General features: G+C 40.1%; 1 protein-coding gene across 11 annotated transcripts in view; it reads left to right on the plus strand.

The window, feature by feature from the left end:
• The window catches only part of FMN1 (formin 1), a 503,899-nt gene that overhangs the window by 250,791 nt on the left and 233,240 nt on the right, over positions 1–19,868 (plus strand). For 10 of the 11 annotated variants that reach the window (XR_009496165.1, XR_009496164.1, XM_059890802.1 and 7 more), the window contains 2 exons: positions 6,570–7,336; positions 14,562–14,712. Coding sequence is in view for 9 of the 11 variants with exons in the window: in XM_059890802.1 (XP_059746785.1) it covers positions 6,570–7,336; positions 14,562–14,712 (918 nt within the window). In the remaining 2 variants the exon portion in view is untranslated. Of the gene's footprint in view, positions 1–6,569; positions 7,337–14,561; positions 14,713–19,868 lie in introns of those variants that run through there. The other variant, XM_059890805.1, reaches the window with a different exon arrangement.

Consider the following 19,868-nt stretch of genomic DNA (forward strand, 5'->3'; position numbering starts at 1 on the left):
ACAGAGGTACAAGGAAGTCTTAATATTTAAAGCTAAAGAAATAATTCAATTCAATAAGCATTTAAGGATAACTAGCCAAGTAGTGCGCAGTGTTCTGAAAGTTCAAGCATGAATAAGGCATGGTCCCCAACTGCCTGGAGCTTTTAGATTTGCAAAGAAGATAAACCTAAGTGACTGTAATGTGATGTGAACCTAGGAAGTTCTTTGGCAACAGAGTCAAAGGAAAACTTTTGTCAGGAAGAATCAAGAATAGTTGAAGCCAGAAGGTTCAGTTGCAATGGAGTGAGTTTTCCTTCAGGGCTTTCACTAGGCAAAAATGGAGAGAAAGGGTGTTTCACAGAGAGGAAGCAGCATGTGCAAAAGCATAAAGATGTGGGAGTTGATGGGATGTTTGAATCTGTACTGGTGCACCATAGGGAAACTATAAAGAAATATCTGCAAAAGTAAGCAGAGGGCAGGTTTTAAAGAGCCATGAGTGTCATGGAAAGAATTTAGGCTTATCTGCTGCATGAAATAACTATTCTCAATATGGGTAATGAAGGGATAGTCTCTTTATGGGGATATATCAGAATTACCAAGGGACTTTTTCAAGTAACACATATTCCTTTGGAGATTCTTCAATGACCCAAGTTAAAAGTCATTGCCAAAAAAATTCCACCAATATTGTAATGCCATACTATCTCAGCTATATTTGGAGCAGAATAAAGATTTAGAATAGTTATTTCTGGTTTCAGCTCTGGCTGCCCAGGAACCCTTTGGGGGAGCTTTAAGGACATCTGTGTAACAGCACCATCTCAGATCAATTGAATGATTATCTTTTGAGATGGCCCCATCAGAATTTTTTACAAAGCTCTCTAGATATTTCTAATGGGTAGCATCTTGAGAACCATTACCTTAAACAGATAAAAAGTATCAATCAAGGAAAAGGGTGATTGGAACAGTGTTTTAATTGGGATTGTTCTCTTAAAGACTGTGAATTTGCATCTTGCTTAGAAGAAAATGGATATAGACTAATAGACTATGGCAGGTGGGAAGAGAATGTGATTGAAAATGAAAGTAATAGAAGCAATCAAGTTAAAAATAATGGAAGATAGATAAAAATTCAGGTGCAATTTGGAGATAAAACCTAGGGGAGATTGGAAAGATGTCAAAACTTAGACCTGCCTCCTTTCAAATGATGTTAGGGTAAATGCAGAAAAACAACAGACTTTTAGCAGAGAAGGTTGGGGAAAGGGAAACTTGTAATGCTTCCTGTGTCCTAAAGAACATTTATTTTAAAATAATTGGAAGGTTTGCAGTCATTTTGTCTACCGTGTACAAACAGCACATTCAGTGCAAAAGTAAAGGAGAGTCAGTAGGGTTTAAAAGCGTTATGTTCCCTTGATCCATCCTTATCTGTAATTTTGACTGTGAGGGTCTGGACTTGACATTTCATAAAGATATTCAGGGTCATGCCTGGGAGTACATGATTATTCAACAGAAAATTCTACTCTGTGTATTTGATTCATCAAATCATTAACAGTCCTTCTAGCTATGGCTGTAGATAAAGGACGGGAAACAGTATATGATTTCCAGGTACAAAGTAAAAGTGGCACAGAAAGTAGAGTGAAAAAGTGTTAAAAGATACTTTTCCCGAAGGCTTGATTTATAATACGCACAGATTTGAGATGCCTATTTGTAATAGTGCTTGCGTGCTCATTCGTGCACAATGCTTCATGACCTCATACTATAGTCTGCCAGGCTCCTTTGTCTATAGAATTTTCTAAGTAAGAATACTGAGTGGATTTCCATTTCCTGCTCCAAGGGATCTTCCTGACCCAGGGATCAAATCCGCATCTTTTGCATCTCCTGCATTGGCAGGCACCACCTGAAAAGCCCCATTTGTAATAGAGCCAATAACAATTTGAACTAATTGATAGGATATGTATTACTGAATGCAAGTTTCTGTGCCCAGCACACAGTGAGGCCAGACATGTTTAGATCAAAGGTTTAATGCAGGACCATGCAAGGAGACAGGCAGCTCATGCCCCCAAAGCCCCGGATTCTCCAAAGGGTTTCAGCAAAGCACTTTTATAGGCAAGGTGAGGGATGGGCATGATCAGTTGTTAGGTGGAATGTTCCTGTAAACCTCCAACAAGACATGTTATTCTTTGTTACTGCAAGTTTTTTTCTGTTTATGAATGGACTCTTGAAGGTCAGATCCCTGAGAATAAGCTGTCCTATATATTTCGGACTATAGACAACATTCTTTTATAAAAGGTACAGAGCCAGCATGACTAAGCACAGGCAAAAAGGACACAGGTTAAAGCAAAAGGAACAGATCTAATATGGAGTCAGATTTGTTCCTCCCTATTACATATGGAGGGGCTTCTCTGGTGGCTCAGTGGTAAAGAATCCACCTGCTATGCAGGAGACATGAGTTTGATTCCTGGGTTGGGAAGATCCCTGGAGAAGTAAAAAGCAACTCACTCCAGTATTCTTGCCTGGGAAATCCCATGGACAGAGGAGCTACAGTCCATGGGGTAGCAAAGAGTAGGACACAACTGAGTGACTAAAGACAATTACATATGGACAGATAGAGAATGAATAAGGTGCTTATTACTTTAATCACTTTGAATTACTATGTCATGTTGAGCTTCTGCACAAGAAATTGAAATGATCAAAACGAGTTGTGAAACAGGGAAGAGCAAAGGTAACTGGTTTCTTTATTTGGGCTATTAGAGCATATTGATATGGAGTACATGGAAATTTCATGGTTATTCTTTATATTAGTAAGTACAGTTTGTGAGGAAGCCACCATGGAATCTGTGTTTGATAATCTGTCCCCTTACCTTGGGTGTTTGCAGCAGACAGAAGAGGTGTTAAGAGAGGACAGTATTTACAAAGGCCAGGTGCATGAGTATGGTCCTGGGAGAGAGAGAAGTTATATGGAACTAGAATCTAGGGCATATTTGGAGAAGAGGCAGGAGCCAAGAGTGGACAAAATGGGCAAACACAGAAGAGTTTTCAATGTGGCCATGTTAAACAAATTTAATGTTAGCTTATAAGTAATGGCCAGTTGTTGAAGGGATTTTAAGGAATAAAGATATGAATTTAAAAAATGAATGTGTCTAAACCAGTATCAGGAATATTATTGAGATGACTCTTGTCACTGTCCAGGTAACTAAGACCCAATGAAGAGTTGAGGCATTGGGGGTAGAAGGTAAGGAATGAATCAGAGAAGTTAATGAAACTCATCGATAATCTGTTAGGAATGAGAGAGAACAAAGAATCTATCATGATATCCAGGTTTATGAAAGAGATCATTGGGAGGATGTTGATGCTACTAATTGCAAAGAAGAATTTCAGAGGACGAAGAGACTGAGCTTTGACATCATGACTTCATTTTCAGACATACTGACTCTGTGGTGGCTGATTAAAAATATTCAGGTAGACCAGTTTCAGAGGATAGTTGGAATTATGGTTTTAAGATACCAGTTTGGAAGTTGCGATAGAGTCAATGACTGTCATTTACCTCATGAGTATGCAGGGTGACCAAGAGAGATTGTGTAGTGTGAGGTAAAATGGGAAGGAGCATGCCTGGGGAACAACATTTAAGGGATGAATGGAGGGAGAGGAGTCCACTGATTGACTGGAAGAAAATAGGGGTGGGTGGAGAATTTTGACGATCAGGGAAATAAAGAGAAATTCAAGGCAAAGCAGCAGTCAACTTTAACAGTGCAGCCGAGAGGGCAAAATCACTGAAAGATGCTGATCAAATGTAACACTCAAATCATGGAGTTTCAGTAATATAGTGGGGCTAGCATCAAGGTGTCATTGGTTGAAAGAAGCATGGATAAGAAAATAGATAAAGCAAGAGCTGTGTGTTTTCTTAAAAAAAAAAAAAAAACTCTGAAGAAAAAGAGGGAGGGTGAGAAAAGAAAGAGCAACAGCTAGAAGAGATTAAAGGAGGATTTTTGTATCTATTTTTTGCTTTAGAAGGATAGAGCAAGGTGCTGGAAAACGTGCTGAGAGCTGAAAGCAAGATGACATGGCCCCTGGCCTCCGTGATCTGTCAGGCAGCAAAGAGACAAAACAATACCATTGTATTATTACTACCATAAGTAGTAACACCATTGGTAGTAATACCATTAATACTACCATTGTAGCAAACTTCTATATTTCCCCTGGTGTTCCAGACACTCCTCTCTGGTTTTACATATATTCACTCATGTACTTCTCATAACCTTGTGAGGTTCTGTTATTACCCCCAATTTCTGTATGAGAAAAATGATATACAGAGAGGTTAAGGAGCCTAGCCAATTTGTGCTCTACCCACTACACTAAGCAGATGAATTTCAGAGCCATCAAAATGGTCTGTATAGATGTGTTCACCAGATTCAGCCAACTTAAAAGATCATTGGTTGAGAGGTGGGAAATGGGAGAGGTGGGGACCTTTGGGTAGATATCATCCAGTTGTGTGAGAGAAGAAAGTTTCCTTTTGGAGCTTGTCTTTGTAACTCTTTCATATTATTAAGAAGGTGAAGATTGTGTAAAAGTATTGGCTCATCAACATTATCTGACTGTTGGGACTTCCCTGGTGGTCTAGTGGCTAAGACTCTGCTCTCCCAATGAAGGGGGCCTGGGTTCAATTCCTGGTCAGGAAACTAGATCCCACATACCACAGCTAAGAGTTCATGTGCTACAACTAAAGATCCTACATGCTACAGCTAAGACCCGGTGCAGCCAAATAAATAATGAATGAATATTATCTGACTGTTCACCTTCTTAGGTGAACAAGTTAGGAACAACATTCAACATTTAGTTTGCTATGGCAGAACTAAAGTAGGCACTAAAATGAAATTTAAATATTGGTGACAATTTAGGATGGTAATCAGGGCTGAAATATGGGTGGAGGTAGGCGGGAGAGGGAGATGGAGATGGGTAGGATGTCCAAACAAAGATGATCTTGATCACATAGTTGAATGAAGCGTGAAGTTCCTTTCAGATAGTAGAACTCATGAAAGATTGGATGGACTTTTGTATTTGTATTTGTATTTTTGTTTTTGTATTTGTAGTACATCGTTCCTCCTGACTGCTGAAGCTTTCCTCGTTTTATGCCTATGACTCCACGAAGATGGCATTGTTTGGAAATTTTTAAGAATGATTAGAAATCTATTCATCTCCTTCCTCTAATATTATCCTTAGCAACAGTAACGCTTACTCAGAACTAATGTTCCAAACAATGCCACCTTTTCTTGTGTCATGACCTTGACAGACTAGGCCATTGAAAATATTTCTTCACCTTTTTAATGTAAGATATAACTGTACTTTTATATCCTTTGGTGTTCTAGATATTTGTGGACTACGTCTTATAAGCCATAATGAAGGCTCTTGGGACAGTGACTGAATATAACTATTACAGTGGTTTTTATCCATCCATCTCATCAGTACCATGTATTTGCTGTTCTAGCTGCTGCTGCTGCTGCTGCTAAGTCGCTTCAGTTGTGTCCGACTCTGTGCGACCCCATAGACGGCAGCCCACCAGGCTCCCCCGTCCCTGGGATTCTCCAGGCAAGAACACTGGAGTGGGTTGCCATTTCCTTCTCTAGCTGCTGGGGTACACAGATAAAGACACAGATACTGCCCCTGATTTCTTCTTTTGGAGTTTTCTGTCTGATTGGGGAAGAAAGAAGTTAAATAGGTTCACCAGAAATACTTAATTACTATTAAATTGAATTTTAGAAAAACTAATAAACTTGTAAATGATTGCATCCCAGTTAACTGTAAACGGCTAAATAATTTCGAATGCTGGGAAATGGACTAGTTAAGAACCAAGAGTATGCTAGTTTGTGCTGGTAAGTGAAAAGTAATGGATTCAAGGCATTGACATAACTGAAAAGATAAGCATTAAAAAGACAGGTATCCTATAAAATACTTTAAAATATAGAGTATCTTAATAGGTTCATTTTCTTTGCACTTAAATTGTTTTTTTTTTAATTACTGTATTATGAATGATTATAAACAGACACAAATACTGATCATGGGCAGCTTTGATAAGGAAACTTTAAAAAAAAAAAAAAGAGCACATGTATCATAACTTCCTCCTGAGTTTTTTCTTTCTGCTGTGTTGTTTTGGAAACTCCAGATGGGAGACATTCTATGGATGACCGTGGGAGTATCAGCTCCTAGCCAAAAGGATCTCCAGACCTTTTTTGTTCTTTTTCTAAAACCAAAAGTAATGAAAGGTATATTCAGTCATGTTCAAATCTTTATTAAAAGTTTTCTTTTGCATTTGATATTAAAACCAGTAGAAGTTCTTAGATGACTGTTTTACTTTTATCCTTAATCCATGGTTATTGTTGCCTGTGAGCTCAGATTGGATGAAATTATGTTTTTACTCCAGCTATTTAAATCCTGGGAAAATTCATAAGGTGAAATTTACACTCATTCTCAGAAGAATGAGTCTTGTCTTTCCATATCTGTGCAGCCTTATGCTTTGGTGGTATGGGGATGCTATTCAATATTTTATTTCTGATCACTGATCTTTTATAAAATTTTTGCTTCCTTTCCCATTGATATCTCTACAGGCTCAGTTTGAACTTCAAGCCTTTCACATCCGGGGTGAGCATGCAGCAATAACAGCAAGACTAGAAGAAACCATTGAGAATCTCAAACACGAGATAGAACACCGATGGCAAGGAGGATGCGAAGAGATGAGAGATGTATGTGTCTCCACGGATGATGACTGCCCTCCAAAGACTTTCAGAAATGTGTGCATCCAGACAGACAGAGAGACTTTCCTCAAACCCTGCGAAGGTGAAGGCAAGACAACCAGAAGTAACCAAATAATACCTAAAAAGCTGAACATCTCCTCTTTAAGCCAACTCTCTCCCCCAAATGACAACAAAGACACCTGTGTACCACCTGCGGAAGGCAGCTCACTGAATCAGCAGAAAACAACTCCTTCCCCTCCCCCTCCTCCTCCTGCCCCACCACTACCAGCACCCATCCCTCCCCCGCCCCCCCTCCAACCTGGACTTGGACCTTTGCCACCAGCACCTCCACCGCCACCTGTGAATACTGGACCGCCACCACCTCCCCCACCTCCTCTGCCTCCAAGTGCTGGACCTCCCCCTCCTCCTCCTCCCCCGCCTCCCCCTCCTTCTCTCCCTCTGCCCAACAACGGGGGTCCTCCTCCTGCTCCAGCACCCCCAGGACTCGCACCCCCACCTCCGCCTGGACTCTTCTTCGGAGTTGGCCCCTCTTCTGGCCAGTGTCCTCGGAAGCCAGCCATTGAACCCAGTTGTCCAATGAAGCCTCTGTACTGGACTAGGATACAAATAAGTGATAAGAGGTAAATTCAACTCCCTGGTCCATTCTCAGCTTGTGAGTTTGCAGGGTTTTGCACAGGTGATGTTGTATTCTTATGCATTCAGTGTCTTTGCAGTGTGGCACTCATTCTCAAACATGGTAGCGAATGCCTTGGATAAATGAGACTAGAATGCTTTGGGAAGAATGTCCCCACCAGGTCTTCTCTGTTTTCTCTATGGACTGATAACTGGGAGAAATGACATATTCTATGTCAGACCCTTCTTAAAGGCATATATTCATTTGCTAAATTAGAGAAGAGCCCAGAGCTATGTTAGGGTTTCCTCCTGTATCCCTGAAATCAGTGAAAAATCATAAAGACACTGAGCCTGAGTCTATACTTCAGGTACACTGAAGATTTTTAGAACATCTGTCTTGTTTTAGGATAGTATCATCAGCCCTATGATGTGTATATTCAACAAGTAGGTGTAATTTTTCATTTTGTATTCAAAGAACCAGACATAGCTGAGTCATTAACTCTTCAATCAGTTCAGTTCAGTTCAGTTGCTCAGTTGTGTCTGACTCTTTGCAACCACATGAACTGCAGCATGCCAGGCCTCCGTGTCCATCACCAACTCCTAGAGTTTACTCAAACTCACGTCCATTGAGTCGGTGATGCCATGCAACCATCTCATCCTCTGTCGTCCCCTTCTCCTCCCACCTTTAATCTTTCCCAGCATCACAGTCTTTTCAAATGAGTCAGTTCTTCATATCAGGTGAAGTTTCAGCTCCAGCATCAGTCCTTCCAATGAATACTGAGGACTGATCTCCTTTAGGATGAACTGGTTGGATATCCTTGCAGTCCAAGGGATTCTCAAGAGTCTTCTCCAACACCACACTTCAAAAGCATCAATTCTTCGGCGCTTAGCTTTCTTTATAGTCCAACTCTCACATCCATAAATGACTACTGGAAAAACCATGAATAGCTTTGACTATATGGACTTCTGTTGACAAAGTAATGTCTCTGCTTTTTAATATGCTGTCTAGGTTGGTCATAACCTTTCTTCCAAAGAGCAAGTGTCTTTTAATTTCATGGCTGCAGTCACCATCTGCAGTGGTTTTGGAGCCCAGAAAAATAAAGTCTGCCATTGTTTCTCCATCTATTTGCCATGAAGTGATGGGACCAGATGCCATCATCTTAGTTTTCTGAATGTTGAGTTTAGAGGGGAGTATTAAAATATCAATTCTCTCTGCTTGAACTCTGGTACCCCTTGCCACTGAGCGCCCTCACATTTTTATACTTTTTTGCCCTTTAGAGAAAGTGCCAATGGATAGGTAGCTAAAAAGCATCTTCCATTTGTATAGGTTGTTATGGTGGGTCTGTAAGGCAGCAAGAGATGCTTGCTTGAAAATTCCCACTCAGACAGATCTGATTGGATTTCTTCTGCCTCATTTTGGAGCCCATAAGGAGGACAATAAGAAAGATACTGAGTGGCTTCTTGACTATTCTTTAGGTGTGAAGTTCATTTGTTGGCAAAGAACAGCAAATATAGAATAGATTTTCACACTTAAATTTTTGAACTTATTCCCCAAATTATAAAATTTTTCTATTTCTGTAACATTCTGCTTAGAAACGGCAGGATAGTGAACAAAATAACATGCAATTCGGTGAGCAAGTAGATGGAAATCACTCTGGGCGGGATGGGGCACACCTTGATACTAGCATATGGTGAACCAAGTTGATTGTGTACTTTGTATTTAGCCCCTTTCCTCTCATCAAAAAAAGAGCCACGAATGTATTTTTTTTAATGTTAATACTCTATATTTAAACTTCCCAAATGAATGATTAAAAAACCATGAAATAGTCCTGAAATAGCTCCTACCATTAACCAGTGTACTAGCTAGCATTCCTCTTTTCCCACTCAAGGCTCAGCTGACATTTCCTAAGAAACTATTTCTCAGAATATTTGGAGCTGTGTTCCCTTATTAGTGTTCTCAAATTAATGTGCAGTCATTCCAGGGTGATGAAGCTCACCCATCAGCCCTGGCATGGTGTGTTCTGGGGGCACACAGAGCTGTTCCACACTTGGGTCTCCCTAACCTGCCTCAGCTTCATTCCCATAAGACTTCATGAGCAAATAATAGCCTGGACCATATCAGTGGCGTAATAGTAACAACTAGGAGATGTGAGTCCTTCACTGTTTAAGACAACAAAGACAAGCTGGAGGTAATCATTGCATTTTTTCTGTCCTTCTATAGTTGGACATTTTGAGAGAGAAAACAGTTGAATGCTCAAGCTCTTATCAGCTTCGCCATAAATCTAGGGCTTCAGTTTTGTTATGAGTTGAATTGCTTCCCCCCACATTAATTTACTAATGGCCTTGACCCCTCCCTCTTCCCTCAGACTGTGACCTTACTTGTAAATAGGCGTGTTGAAGATGTAATTAGGTAGGCTAAGATGAGCTCAGGCTGGAGTAGGACCGACCTCTAATCCAAAACGACCGACTTTCTTATAAAATGGGGAAATGTGGACACTGCCGGCTGCAGAGGAAGAATTGGCCTATGGAGTTTGAAGTCCTGCTGCCACCAGCAGGTCCATTTTGAGCTAAATGAAAAGTTAGATGAATGTACCCACTTCCCTGACCTGGGACTTAAGGAAATCCCTGCTTGGTGAACATGTCAGCTTTGAGCCTGAGTTCTAGGCACAGGGGTTTAGTCTCTTATTATGAGTCCCTCAAAATATCTTTGTACCTCAGAGCATGACTACATCTTTTAACTTAAAATGGTCTGAAGATGCTGTGTACTACTCATTATGGACAGAAGTAAAATTATTTGGGATCGTTCTTTGGAAAGAGGTGCTATTTTGTATCACCAGAGGAGTAAGTACTTCATAATATACATGGTAAATTTTGATCTTGGTCTTCTGAGGAATTAGGAATAAAAAATGAATTTTCTCTATTATATACACACTGCCTCTCCTCCAGCTAATGGGATTTTAAACTTTCGCTGTTTTGCTTTCTTTGATGTCTGTTTTCTGTTTCTAGAGTAGGGAAAAGCCATTTATTTTATTTTTTTAAAGAAAAACACTCATCCAGCCACCTTTTTGGGCTTCCTCATAAGTACCTTCTTAATGAGAAAGCATCTTTCCTCTCCCTCTGCCCTCTTCCTGCTCCACCCTCCTTCCTGCTTATGCCGGCATGCTTCCCCGCTCCATTATTTCTCCCCTCACCTCCTCCTCCTTCTGCCTTCCTCTTCCTCTTCTTTTGAGCTAAAATTGATTCAGTGGTCAGGAAAAAGTTGACCATGATGGCAGATGGTCCATTGTGAGCGGCTCCTTGTTACTGTCCCACCAACCCAGTTGCCTGCAACCTGCTGAGAAGTGGTATTCCAAAATTCTGTGATTCATTTTTGCAAATGCCTTTTCCCATGGACATAATGTTGGAAATGGTCATGAGGTGCTCAACATGGCTTCCAAAGCCAATTTACTTCAGTATATGAGTGAGGTACCGCCCTCATCATGCTGACCTGAACTCAGAGTCCTTGGAGCTGGGGCCAGATGGTACAGGTGCAGGAGATGGGGGGATGGGTCTGAATAATCTTCCTTGTGCATGACGTCACCTCCCTCTTGGCACCCTCTCCTTAGCTTCCCAGACCTTGCTGAGGCCCTATCCAGCAGCTCTGAGGCAGCATGCTCCAAAATTTCCTGGTTGTCTTATCCCACCAAGAACCCCTTTGCCAAGAGCAGCTGAGAAAAGCATTTAACATTAAAGGTGTTCATGTTTTGAACTCAAGTTGAGTGAGTGTGGGCAGGAGTGGTGCTGAGGAAGGAGCACACACACATGCATGTACCTCACTGGGAATATGCTAGCCCTCGGGCGACGATTTCACAGGTACTCACTATCTGTTATACAACTTACATATGTCACATATATATTCTTAAATGCCTCAAATATTACGTTAGAGAAATGGTAATCAGATCAGATCAGTCGCTCAGTGGCGTCCGACTCTTTGCGACCCCATGAATCACAGCACGCCAGGCCTCCCTGTCCATCACCAACTCCCGGAGTTCACTCAGACTCATGTCCATCGAGTCAGTGATGCCATGCAGCCATCTCATCCTCTGTCATCCCCTTCTCCTGCCCCCAATCCCTCCCAGTATCAGAGTCTTTTCCAATGAGTCAACTCTTCGCATGAGGTGGCCAAAGTACTGGAATTTCAGCTTTAGCATCATTCCTTCCAAAGAAATCCCAGGGCTGATCTCCTTCAGAATGGACTGGTTGGATCTCCTTGCAGTCCAAGGGACTCTCAAGAGTCTTCTCCAACACCACAGTTCAAAGGCATCAATTCTTCGGCGCTCAGCCTTCTTCACAGTCCAACTCTCACATCCATACATGACCACAGGAAAAACCATAGCCTTGACTAGACGAACCTTTTTTGGCAAAGTAATGTCTCTGCTGTTGAATATGCTATCAGGTTGGTCATAACTTTTCTTCCAAGGAGTAAGCGTCTTTTAATTTCATGGCTGCAGTCACCATCTGCAGTGATTTTGGAGCCCAGAAAAATAAAGTCTGACACTGTTTCCACTGTTTCCCCATCTATTTCCCATGAAGTGGTGGGACCAGATGCCATAATCTTCATTTTCTGAATGTTGAGCTTTAAGCCAACTTTTTCACTCTCCACTTTCACTTTCATCAAGAGGCTTTTTAATTCCTCTTAACTTTCTGCCATAAGGATGGTGTCATCTGCATATCTGAGGTTATTTATATTTCTCCCAGCAATCTTGATTCCAGCTTGTGCTTCTTCCAGCCCAGTGTTTCTCATGATGTACTCTGCATATAAGTTAAATAAACAGGGTGACAATATACAGCCTTGATGTACTCCTTTTCCTATTTGGAACTAGTCTGTTGTTCCATGTTCAGTTCTAACTGTTACTTCCTGACCTGCATACAAATTTCTCAAGAGGCAGGTCATGTGGTCTGGTATCCCATCTCTTTCAGAATTTTCCACAGTTTATTGTGATCCACACAGTCAAAGGCTTTGGTATAGTCAATAAAGCAGAAATAGATGTTTTTCTGGAACTCTCTTGCTTTTTCCATGATCCAGCGGATGTTGGCAATTTGATCTCTGGTTCCTCTGCCTTTTCTAAAACCAGCTGAACATCAGGAAGTTCACGGTTCACATATTGCTGAAGCCTGGCTTGGAGAATTTTGAGCATTACTTACTAGTGTGTGAGATGAGTGCAATTGTGCAGTAGTTTGAGCATTCTTTGGCATTGCCTTTCTTTGGGATTGGAATGAAAACTGACTTTTTCCAGTCCTGTGGCCACTGCTGAGTTTTCCAAATTGGCTGGCATATTGAGTGCAGCACTTTCACAGCGTCATCTTTCAGGATTTGGAATAGCTCAATTGGAATTCTATCACCTCCACTAGCTTTGTTCATAGTGATGCTTTCTAAGGCCCACTTGACTTCACATTCCAGGATGTCTGGCTCTAGGTCAGTGATCACACCATCGTGATTATCTGGGTCATGAAGCTCTTTTTTGTACAGTTCTTCTGTGTATTGTTGCCATCTCTTCTTAATATCTTCTGCTTCTGTTAGGTCCATACCATTTCTGTCCTTTATCGAGCCCATCTTTGCATGAAATGTTCCTTTGGTATCTCTGATTTTCTTGAAGAGATTTGTAGTCTTTCCCATTCTGTTGTTTTCCTCTATTTCTTTGCATTGATCGCTGAGGAAGGCTTTCTTATCTCTTCTTGCTATTCTTTGGAACTCTGCATTCAGATGTTTATATCTTTCCTTTTCTCCTTTGCTTTTCGCTTCTCTTCTTTTCACAGCTATTTGTAATAGGAAAACACAAAAAGTGGAGAAAAGCAAATGTTCAGTTTTGTTATGGGCAAGAAGCCAAATGTCATATTTCACAGGAAAGGCAGACACACAGCAAAATGTGAACACTCAGGCCTGAAAAGACAGTGTTGCCAACAGTTTCAAATGCAAAAAAAATTGTCATTTAGTATCAAAAAACTGTACGGACCACACTATGTAATAGTAGTTTCTTTCCTTTTCATTCACTGTGAAAATAGATATTGAAACAAAAATAAGTATTTGTAGATATTATGGATCATAACAAACATGCACATTTGATGTGTCTATTTGATGTGTAGATAAGACTTTGTTGTAAACTGTCTTTGGGCATTAAAAGTGTTTAAAAATAAGGTGAGAAAGTAAGTTGAGAAAGTAAGTTAAGGAAGTAGATATTTAGAAAATATGTTCTGACTAAAAGGAGCCTGAATAGTAATCCATCTAAGGCCATTCTCAGAAGCAGTTCTTTTGAACTTGATTTCCCATATCGTCTTTCCTCCCTTTGTTTCAAAACTAGGCTGTATCTGTTTTTAGAGAGAGAAAAAAGCAAACAAACAAAACAGTCTCCACATGGGTGCTTTAGCTGATCTCCGTAGGGGCTGGTGCAATGGCATTGTTTGTTTTTATTAATACTACTGTTGAGATAGTGTATTTTAAACCAAATATTCTAAATGAGCACAGCCTATTCATATATATATATATGAATTTGTGTACGTATTTGAGTCCTGTACTTAGTTGATATGAGCTAAACCCAAAAACCATATTTGAAATAAATAGAAAAAAATCTACAAGAGGATAAATCCTCACTTTATCACTCCATTTTCATTATATTTGGGAATTATCCCATGGAATGTCTCAGAATGGTGGCTCAGATGGTAAAGAATCTGCCTGCAATGCAGGAGACCATGGTTCAGTCCCAGGGAACAGGAAGATCCCCTAGAGAAGGAAACGGCCACCCATTCCAGTATTCTTGCTTGGAAAATCCCATGGACACAGGAGCCTGGCGGGCTACAGTCTGTGGGGTCACAAAGAGTGGCAAAGGACTGAGCGACTAACACTTTCCCTTTCCCTTCACTTGCAGCCTTTATACGATGCCCATTTTACCCATTGTGAAAATGCCACAGACTGAGGGAGGGGCAGCTCACACACCCCCGGCGCTCTGGCCCCACGGGGTTTCTCTGGTTCTTTCTCGAAACAACATGTACTCGCACAAGGACCATTCTGTTTTGGAAACCTCTGTTTGCTTTAATGCTTTGTAGTATATTTTGATTTAAAAATGTATAATCATAAAAAGCTTTTCTTCAAGCTTCATTAGAGTTGTTAAAGGAGTTAAAAAATGAATTAAGGATGTCACTGTATTCTATTCTCTTTTCTTTGGTTCTTACATTTAACTTGCCATTTTCTCTTTTAAGCCAAAATTCTACGCCAACTTTATGGGATTCCTTAGAAGAACCTGATATTCGGGATACTAGCGAATTTGAGTATTTATTCTCCAAAGACACACCTCAGCAGAAGAAAAAACCTCTCTCAGAGACCTATGAGAAAAAAAACAAGGTCAAAAAGGTATTGCCTGGCTATAGTAATCATAACTATATCACTGTTTTTTGTCCTAATGGGGTTTCATTATGTGCTACTGGTTTGCTTTCCCTCTGTTTTCAAAAAAATGTTTTGGAAGGTTTTGAGTCACAGATGACATCAAGGAGCCAATATTTTGAGAAATCTGTACTCACTATTTTGGTCATATTGTCTGAATTTTCAAACTATTTTCTTAATCTGAACTTTTTTCCAGCCATTAATTCTATTAAAAAAAAAAAAAAAAACTAATTTAATGAAAAGTGGTCTGTAGGCTATGTGGAAAATATGCCTTACTTGTTTATAAATTCATTCATTGAACAACTATTTATTGAGAGTGTATTTGTGCTAGATTTTGTTTTAGGCCCATGCTATCCAGTAGGGTATTCCTTAGCCACATGTGACAAGGTTAAGTCATAACATTAGATAAATTTAAATATTTGGTTCTTCAAGTGGCATTTGCCACTTCTCAGTTTTATTCTTCTGGCTAGTTGTTACCATACAGCAGATTAAAGAGCATTTTTGCTTTTATAGAAAGTTCTATTGGATAGCACTGTCTGAGCACCTGGGTATGTTGGTGAAAAAACAAAACAGATTATATTAACAGTCAACATAAAAAACAAAACAGATTATGTTGCCTTGCCCTGTGCAGATTATATTAACAATCAACATCAAAAACAAAACATTTTATGATCAACATCAAAAACAAACATTATATTAACAATCAACATCAAAAGCAAAAAGTCAAGTCATGTGATAAGAGCAGCATAAGGAGGATCATCTTTGGGAGGAGTGGGAGGATGGGTTACAGGTTTGAATACAGCGTGTTCAGAGTAGTCCTCATGGAGAAGGTGACCTCTGAGCAGGCTTGAGGGCTAAAAGTCTGAGGCCATGAGCCACCCATCAGAGAGCAAGACCAAGCAGGCAGACAGGTGTGGAGCCGAGTGACCAGTGTGCCTTGCACTGACTGTGTGACCCAAGTCAAAGGCCCTTCACTTGCCTCGCCCCGCTATCCATATTGTTCTAAGAAAGAATCAAGTGAGGTCGCCTACACAGCGTGCCACCACGATGCCTGGCACCCAGTCAGCCCCCAACCGGTGATTGCTGCCCTCGTTTTGCCACTGTTGCTGCCACTGCTGCTCTGTGTTGTGATGACAACATAGATGGTGTTGAGGAAAATCAGTTGGCCCATGAGCAGTGTGCATTTGAGCTGCACGGGTCCACTTGGGTGTGGATATTTTTCAATAGTAAATAATATAGTCCTAAACAGTCCATGGTTGGCTGACTCTAAGCTATATGCAAATTAATTCCTTAGTTGTTCAAGGGTCAGCTTTGCAGTACTTGGTTCTGCTGTTGATTTACGATGTGATTTGGGCAGCTTGTCTCACTTCTTCAGGCCATATTTCCCCTTCTCTTTAAGACAGGATTAACAATATCTGAGTCTACCTGAGCTATCAGGTTGTTGTGAAATTCAAATCTAAGAGGATTGGCAGAAGTGTTTTCAAAGTGTGTAATATCGAATGAGAGTTTCATCAACTCTTCATTCTTAAATTATACACTGATGTACATGCATTGGTTGGTATCTCAAATACCATTATGATTGAGAAATCTGCTATGCCTCATAATGGGGGAAATGGCAAAAGTCTGAATGTAATTTTCTGTTTAATCAAGTCAGATTGGACCACTGACTTGAATTATACATGAAAATCATGATCAAAGTTTTTTACCTCTTAAGTTTGATGGGATTTTTTGTTTTGTTTGATGGAATTTATCAGTTTTCCTGATAAAAAATGTGATCCCAATTATAATTAAATATCAGAACAAATCTTTTAAGAGGACACATGGCATGAAACAACTTAGTTCCAGGCAAGAAATCAAATGATAGACTATGAAATATATACATGTGCGGTTAGAATCCTATGACGTGTAAATAATGTGCTTTGCAGGCCAGCTTGCTTTTTAAGTGCCGTCTATAGGAACAGAAGACTACTTTTTCTATACAAAAGGCAGAACCAGAATCTCTGTATTCCAAAGGTGAAATCTTATTGCCTCTTCCAGGAAGTTTTCTCTGACCATCCAGGAAATCCATTGAATGTTTTCTGACCCAATATCATATAAAATTTACCTTTGTTCTCTTCTTCTTTTAAGATTGCTATTACTCATTGTGTTTTCCTCTCTCTGGATGCTTGATTACATGTTATTTATTCATAAAGCTAATTCTTTCTATTTGGGTGAATAGAATTTTTAAAGCATTGAAGCATTTGTTTTTGAAACATGAAAGCATTATTTTTTTAGTTTATTCTTATTTCTTATAATTGGTTGCCTCGTCAACAAAGGATTTTCACTAAGGCAGTTAATACTTGATGTGTTTGTTTTTCTGAGGGGTAAAATATCCTTCATTCAAGCTCTTTACTCTTTCTGAAGAGTGAGGTTGCTGTTACCCCCAAAGAATCTGTGCACATGTGAAGTCACTATTTTTTCTTTAAAGGTAGGTCTACTGGGCTTTCTTGGTGGCTTAGTTGCAAAGAATCCACTTGCCAAGTAGGAGACATGGTTGATCACTAGGTTGGGAAGAGCTCCTGGAGAAGGAAATGGCAACCCACTCCAGTATTTTGGCCTGGGAAGTCCCATGGACAGAAGAGCCTGGTGGGCTACAGTCCATGAGGTTGCAGAGTTGCATACAACTTGGCGACTAAACAATAAAATGACTACAGGGTTTTGATGGTCTTGAGGCTGCCTCAAGACTGCTTGACTGAACTCTGCAGTGAACTTGTGTCCCACCTTAGAGCTGAGATATTCTAAGTTTTAAAGAAAATAATGAGTCAATGCCAGAAAACTCTGAACCTGCCTCTTATACGCCTTCCCTCTGTGCCCATGACCAGATTTCCAACATTAAGATGGATCCCTCAGTCTCTTCTGAAAGTCAGGTTTTTTTTTTTTTTCTTTTCTCTGAGAATGAAGATGAAAGTGAATTTTAGCAATTGTGAGCAACTGGGACTTTGAGTACTGGAGGCCAGCTTTGTTAGCCTAACCACAGAATGGTTCTCATACAATATGACCAGGAAACACTTGCCAAATATATCTTTTTATGGTGACCAAAGGTGGAGTATATGTTGGAATTTTAAGAATTCAGCATTCTGAACCTCGGCCTCTCGGACTGTGCTAGACAGAGACATCTATGTGAGCATCTCTTAAGTAGAGCTGGTTTGCATCCGTCTATGTATCCCACATTTTTAATTGAGAACTGTTCAAATTGTCATGGTTCTGGTAAACTCAGATATGAGTTTCTACTTCCATCTTTTATAACAGTTCCCACCACTGGCAGTAGTTTTAAGTAAACAGATACATAGCTTCTTTTCTTTTCTTTTTGATACATATCTTCTTAAACTGGGCCAGGATCCTGTTTTCTAATTAGACACAGTCTAAGAATTAGAAGGAGCCTTCCTGATCAGCTAATTCAGTACCTTCATTTTGGCCCATAAGAAACGAGATCTAGAAAGATAAAGATGACTTCTAGGGTTTGTACGCTTTTCACAGGAAGTCATCGATAATGATAGAACCTTGAGAGGATGTAGAAGAGCCTCAGTATGTGCCTCCACTTTTCCTTAATTTAAACAGTAATTTGCCATACTTAAAGATGATAGATTTTACTAGGGTAATTGATTTTGACATTTATAAATGAGAATAACCATTGTTAGAATCATCAACAAGATACAGCTACAGTTGTGCAAATCTAAAATGTGTCCTACATGGTAAAATTATCCAGAGTTTTCTTCAGGGTCTTTCAGTAAGAATCCAAATCTTTGAATAAAAAGACACTTTAGGTATAAGTCCAACTATAAAAGAATATGGAGAATTGGAACTGTTTTCCTTTGACCCTAACTATGACAAATTCTTAATTGCATACTCAGACATGAGCCTTCCTCATTTGTGACCTGAGACCATTGTGCCCTGACAAACGTAACATTTACCAAATTGAGAACCAGAGCTCAAAACATCATCTCTTGTCTGTACCACTAATGCTTAATACCACCTCCTATTTTTTTGCTCTCGGATAGCTTTCAGGGCAAGTCGTATAACTTGTACACACTAATTCTTTCTCTACAAAATAGGGAATAACAACCCTTCAGGGTTGTTCTGAGGATAAAATGAAATCATGATTGTGAAAGTACTTTTAAGTATTCTCTAGAAATGTAATAATCTCTTAGTTTATGAACAAATATGAAAACTTTGCAAAGAAATTCTTGAACATCACTGATTCCCGCAACCTTGTAGAGCAGGGGTCCCTAACCTCCGGGATCTAATGCCTGATGATCTGAGGTGGAACTAATGTAATAATAATAGAAATAGAGTGCACAATAAATGTGATGTGCTTGAATTATTCCAAGCCCCACCCCTCCCCAGTCCATGGAAAAATTGTCTTCCACGAAACCAGGTCCCTTGTGCCAAAAAGGTTGGGAACCACTGTTAGAGGGCCTTCAAATCTAAGTGTGTCCATTCCTGAAACTTTGCAAATGGTCATCTCTAGATCATTCCTGTTCTTCAGTATTTGTGGAAGAATTCCACAGCTTCCTTTAATGGCTCATACTACAGACATCTAGTAGTTCATCTTACAGTGGTTGGTATGTCTTTTTGCACTGTGAAGTAAGAGTTTTCACCGTGAGTACACCCATATTTATACTATCTCTAAGTTACATGTATTCTGGGGAAAGGCAGGTCAGCATCTTGACAAGGAGCCAGAAACCTGCTTTCATCGTCTGAGATTCTTTGTCCTGGTGCCTGTCAGAGAAGTAGCTACCCCGATAAACTTTCCAATTGCTCTCTAAACTTGCCCAGCAGCATTCAGAAAATTAGCGTGACCTGCCAGTGTTCTTCCTCTGTCGAAATGGCACGATCTTACTTTGAATTAGGAATAATGTTCGTGCCTGTTCCCTCCTCTGTAAGATACATAAAAATCATTCCTCTCCCTTGGCCATTTTAATAGCGATTTCTTAAGAATTAATGAGATAGTGGCTATTCCCTGATCATTGGTGGGGGTGATGGTGTAGGGAGGGGTGGTGATGGTCCCTCAGATGCTTGTCTGTTGAAACTTCTTGGAGCCAAAAGCTTTCAGTTGTAATTGGGTCACTTTGGCCAGGATTGTAGCT

The sequence above is a fragment of the Bos taurus genome, chromosome 10 (genome assembly GCF_002263795.3).
Source record: "Bos taurus isolate L1 Dominette 01449 registration number 42190680 breed Hereford chromosome 10, ARS-UCD2.0, whole genome shotgun sequence".
Lineage (NCBI taxonomy): Eukaryota > Metazoa > Chordata > Mammalia > Artiodactyla > Bovidae > Bos > Bos taurus.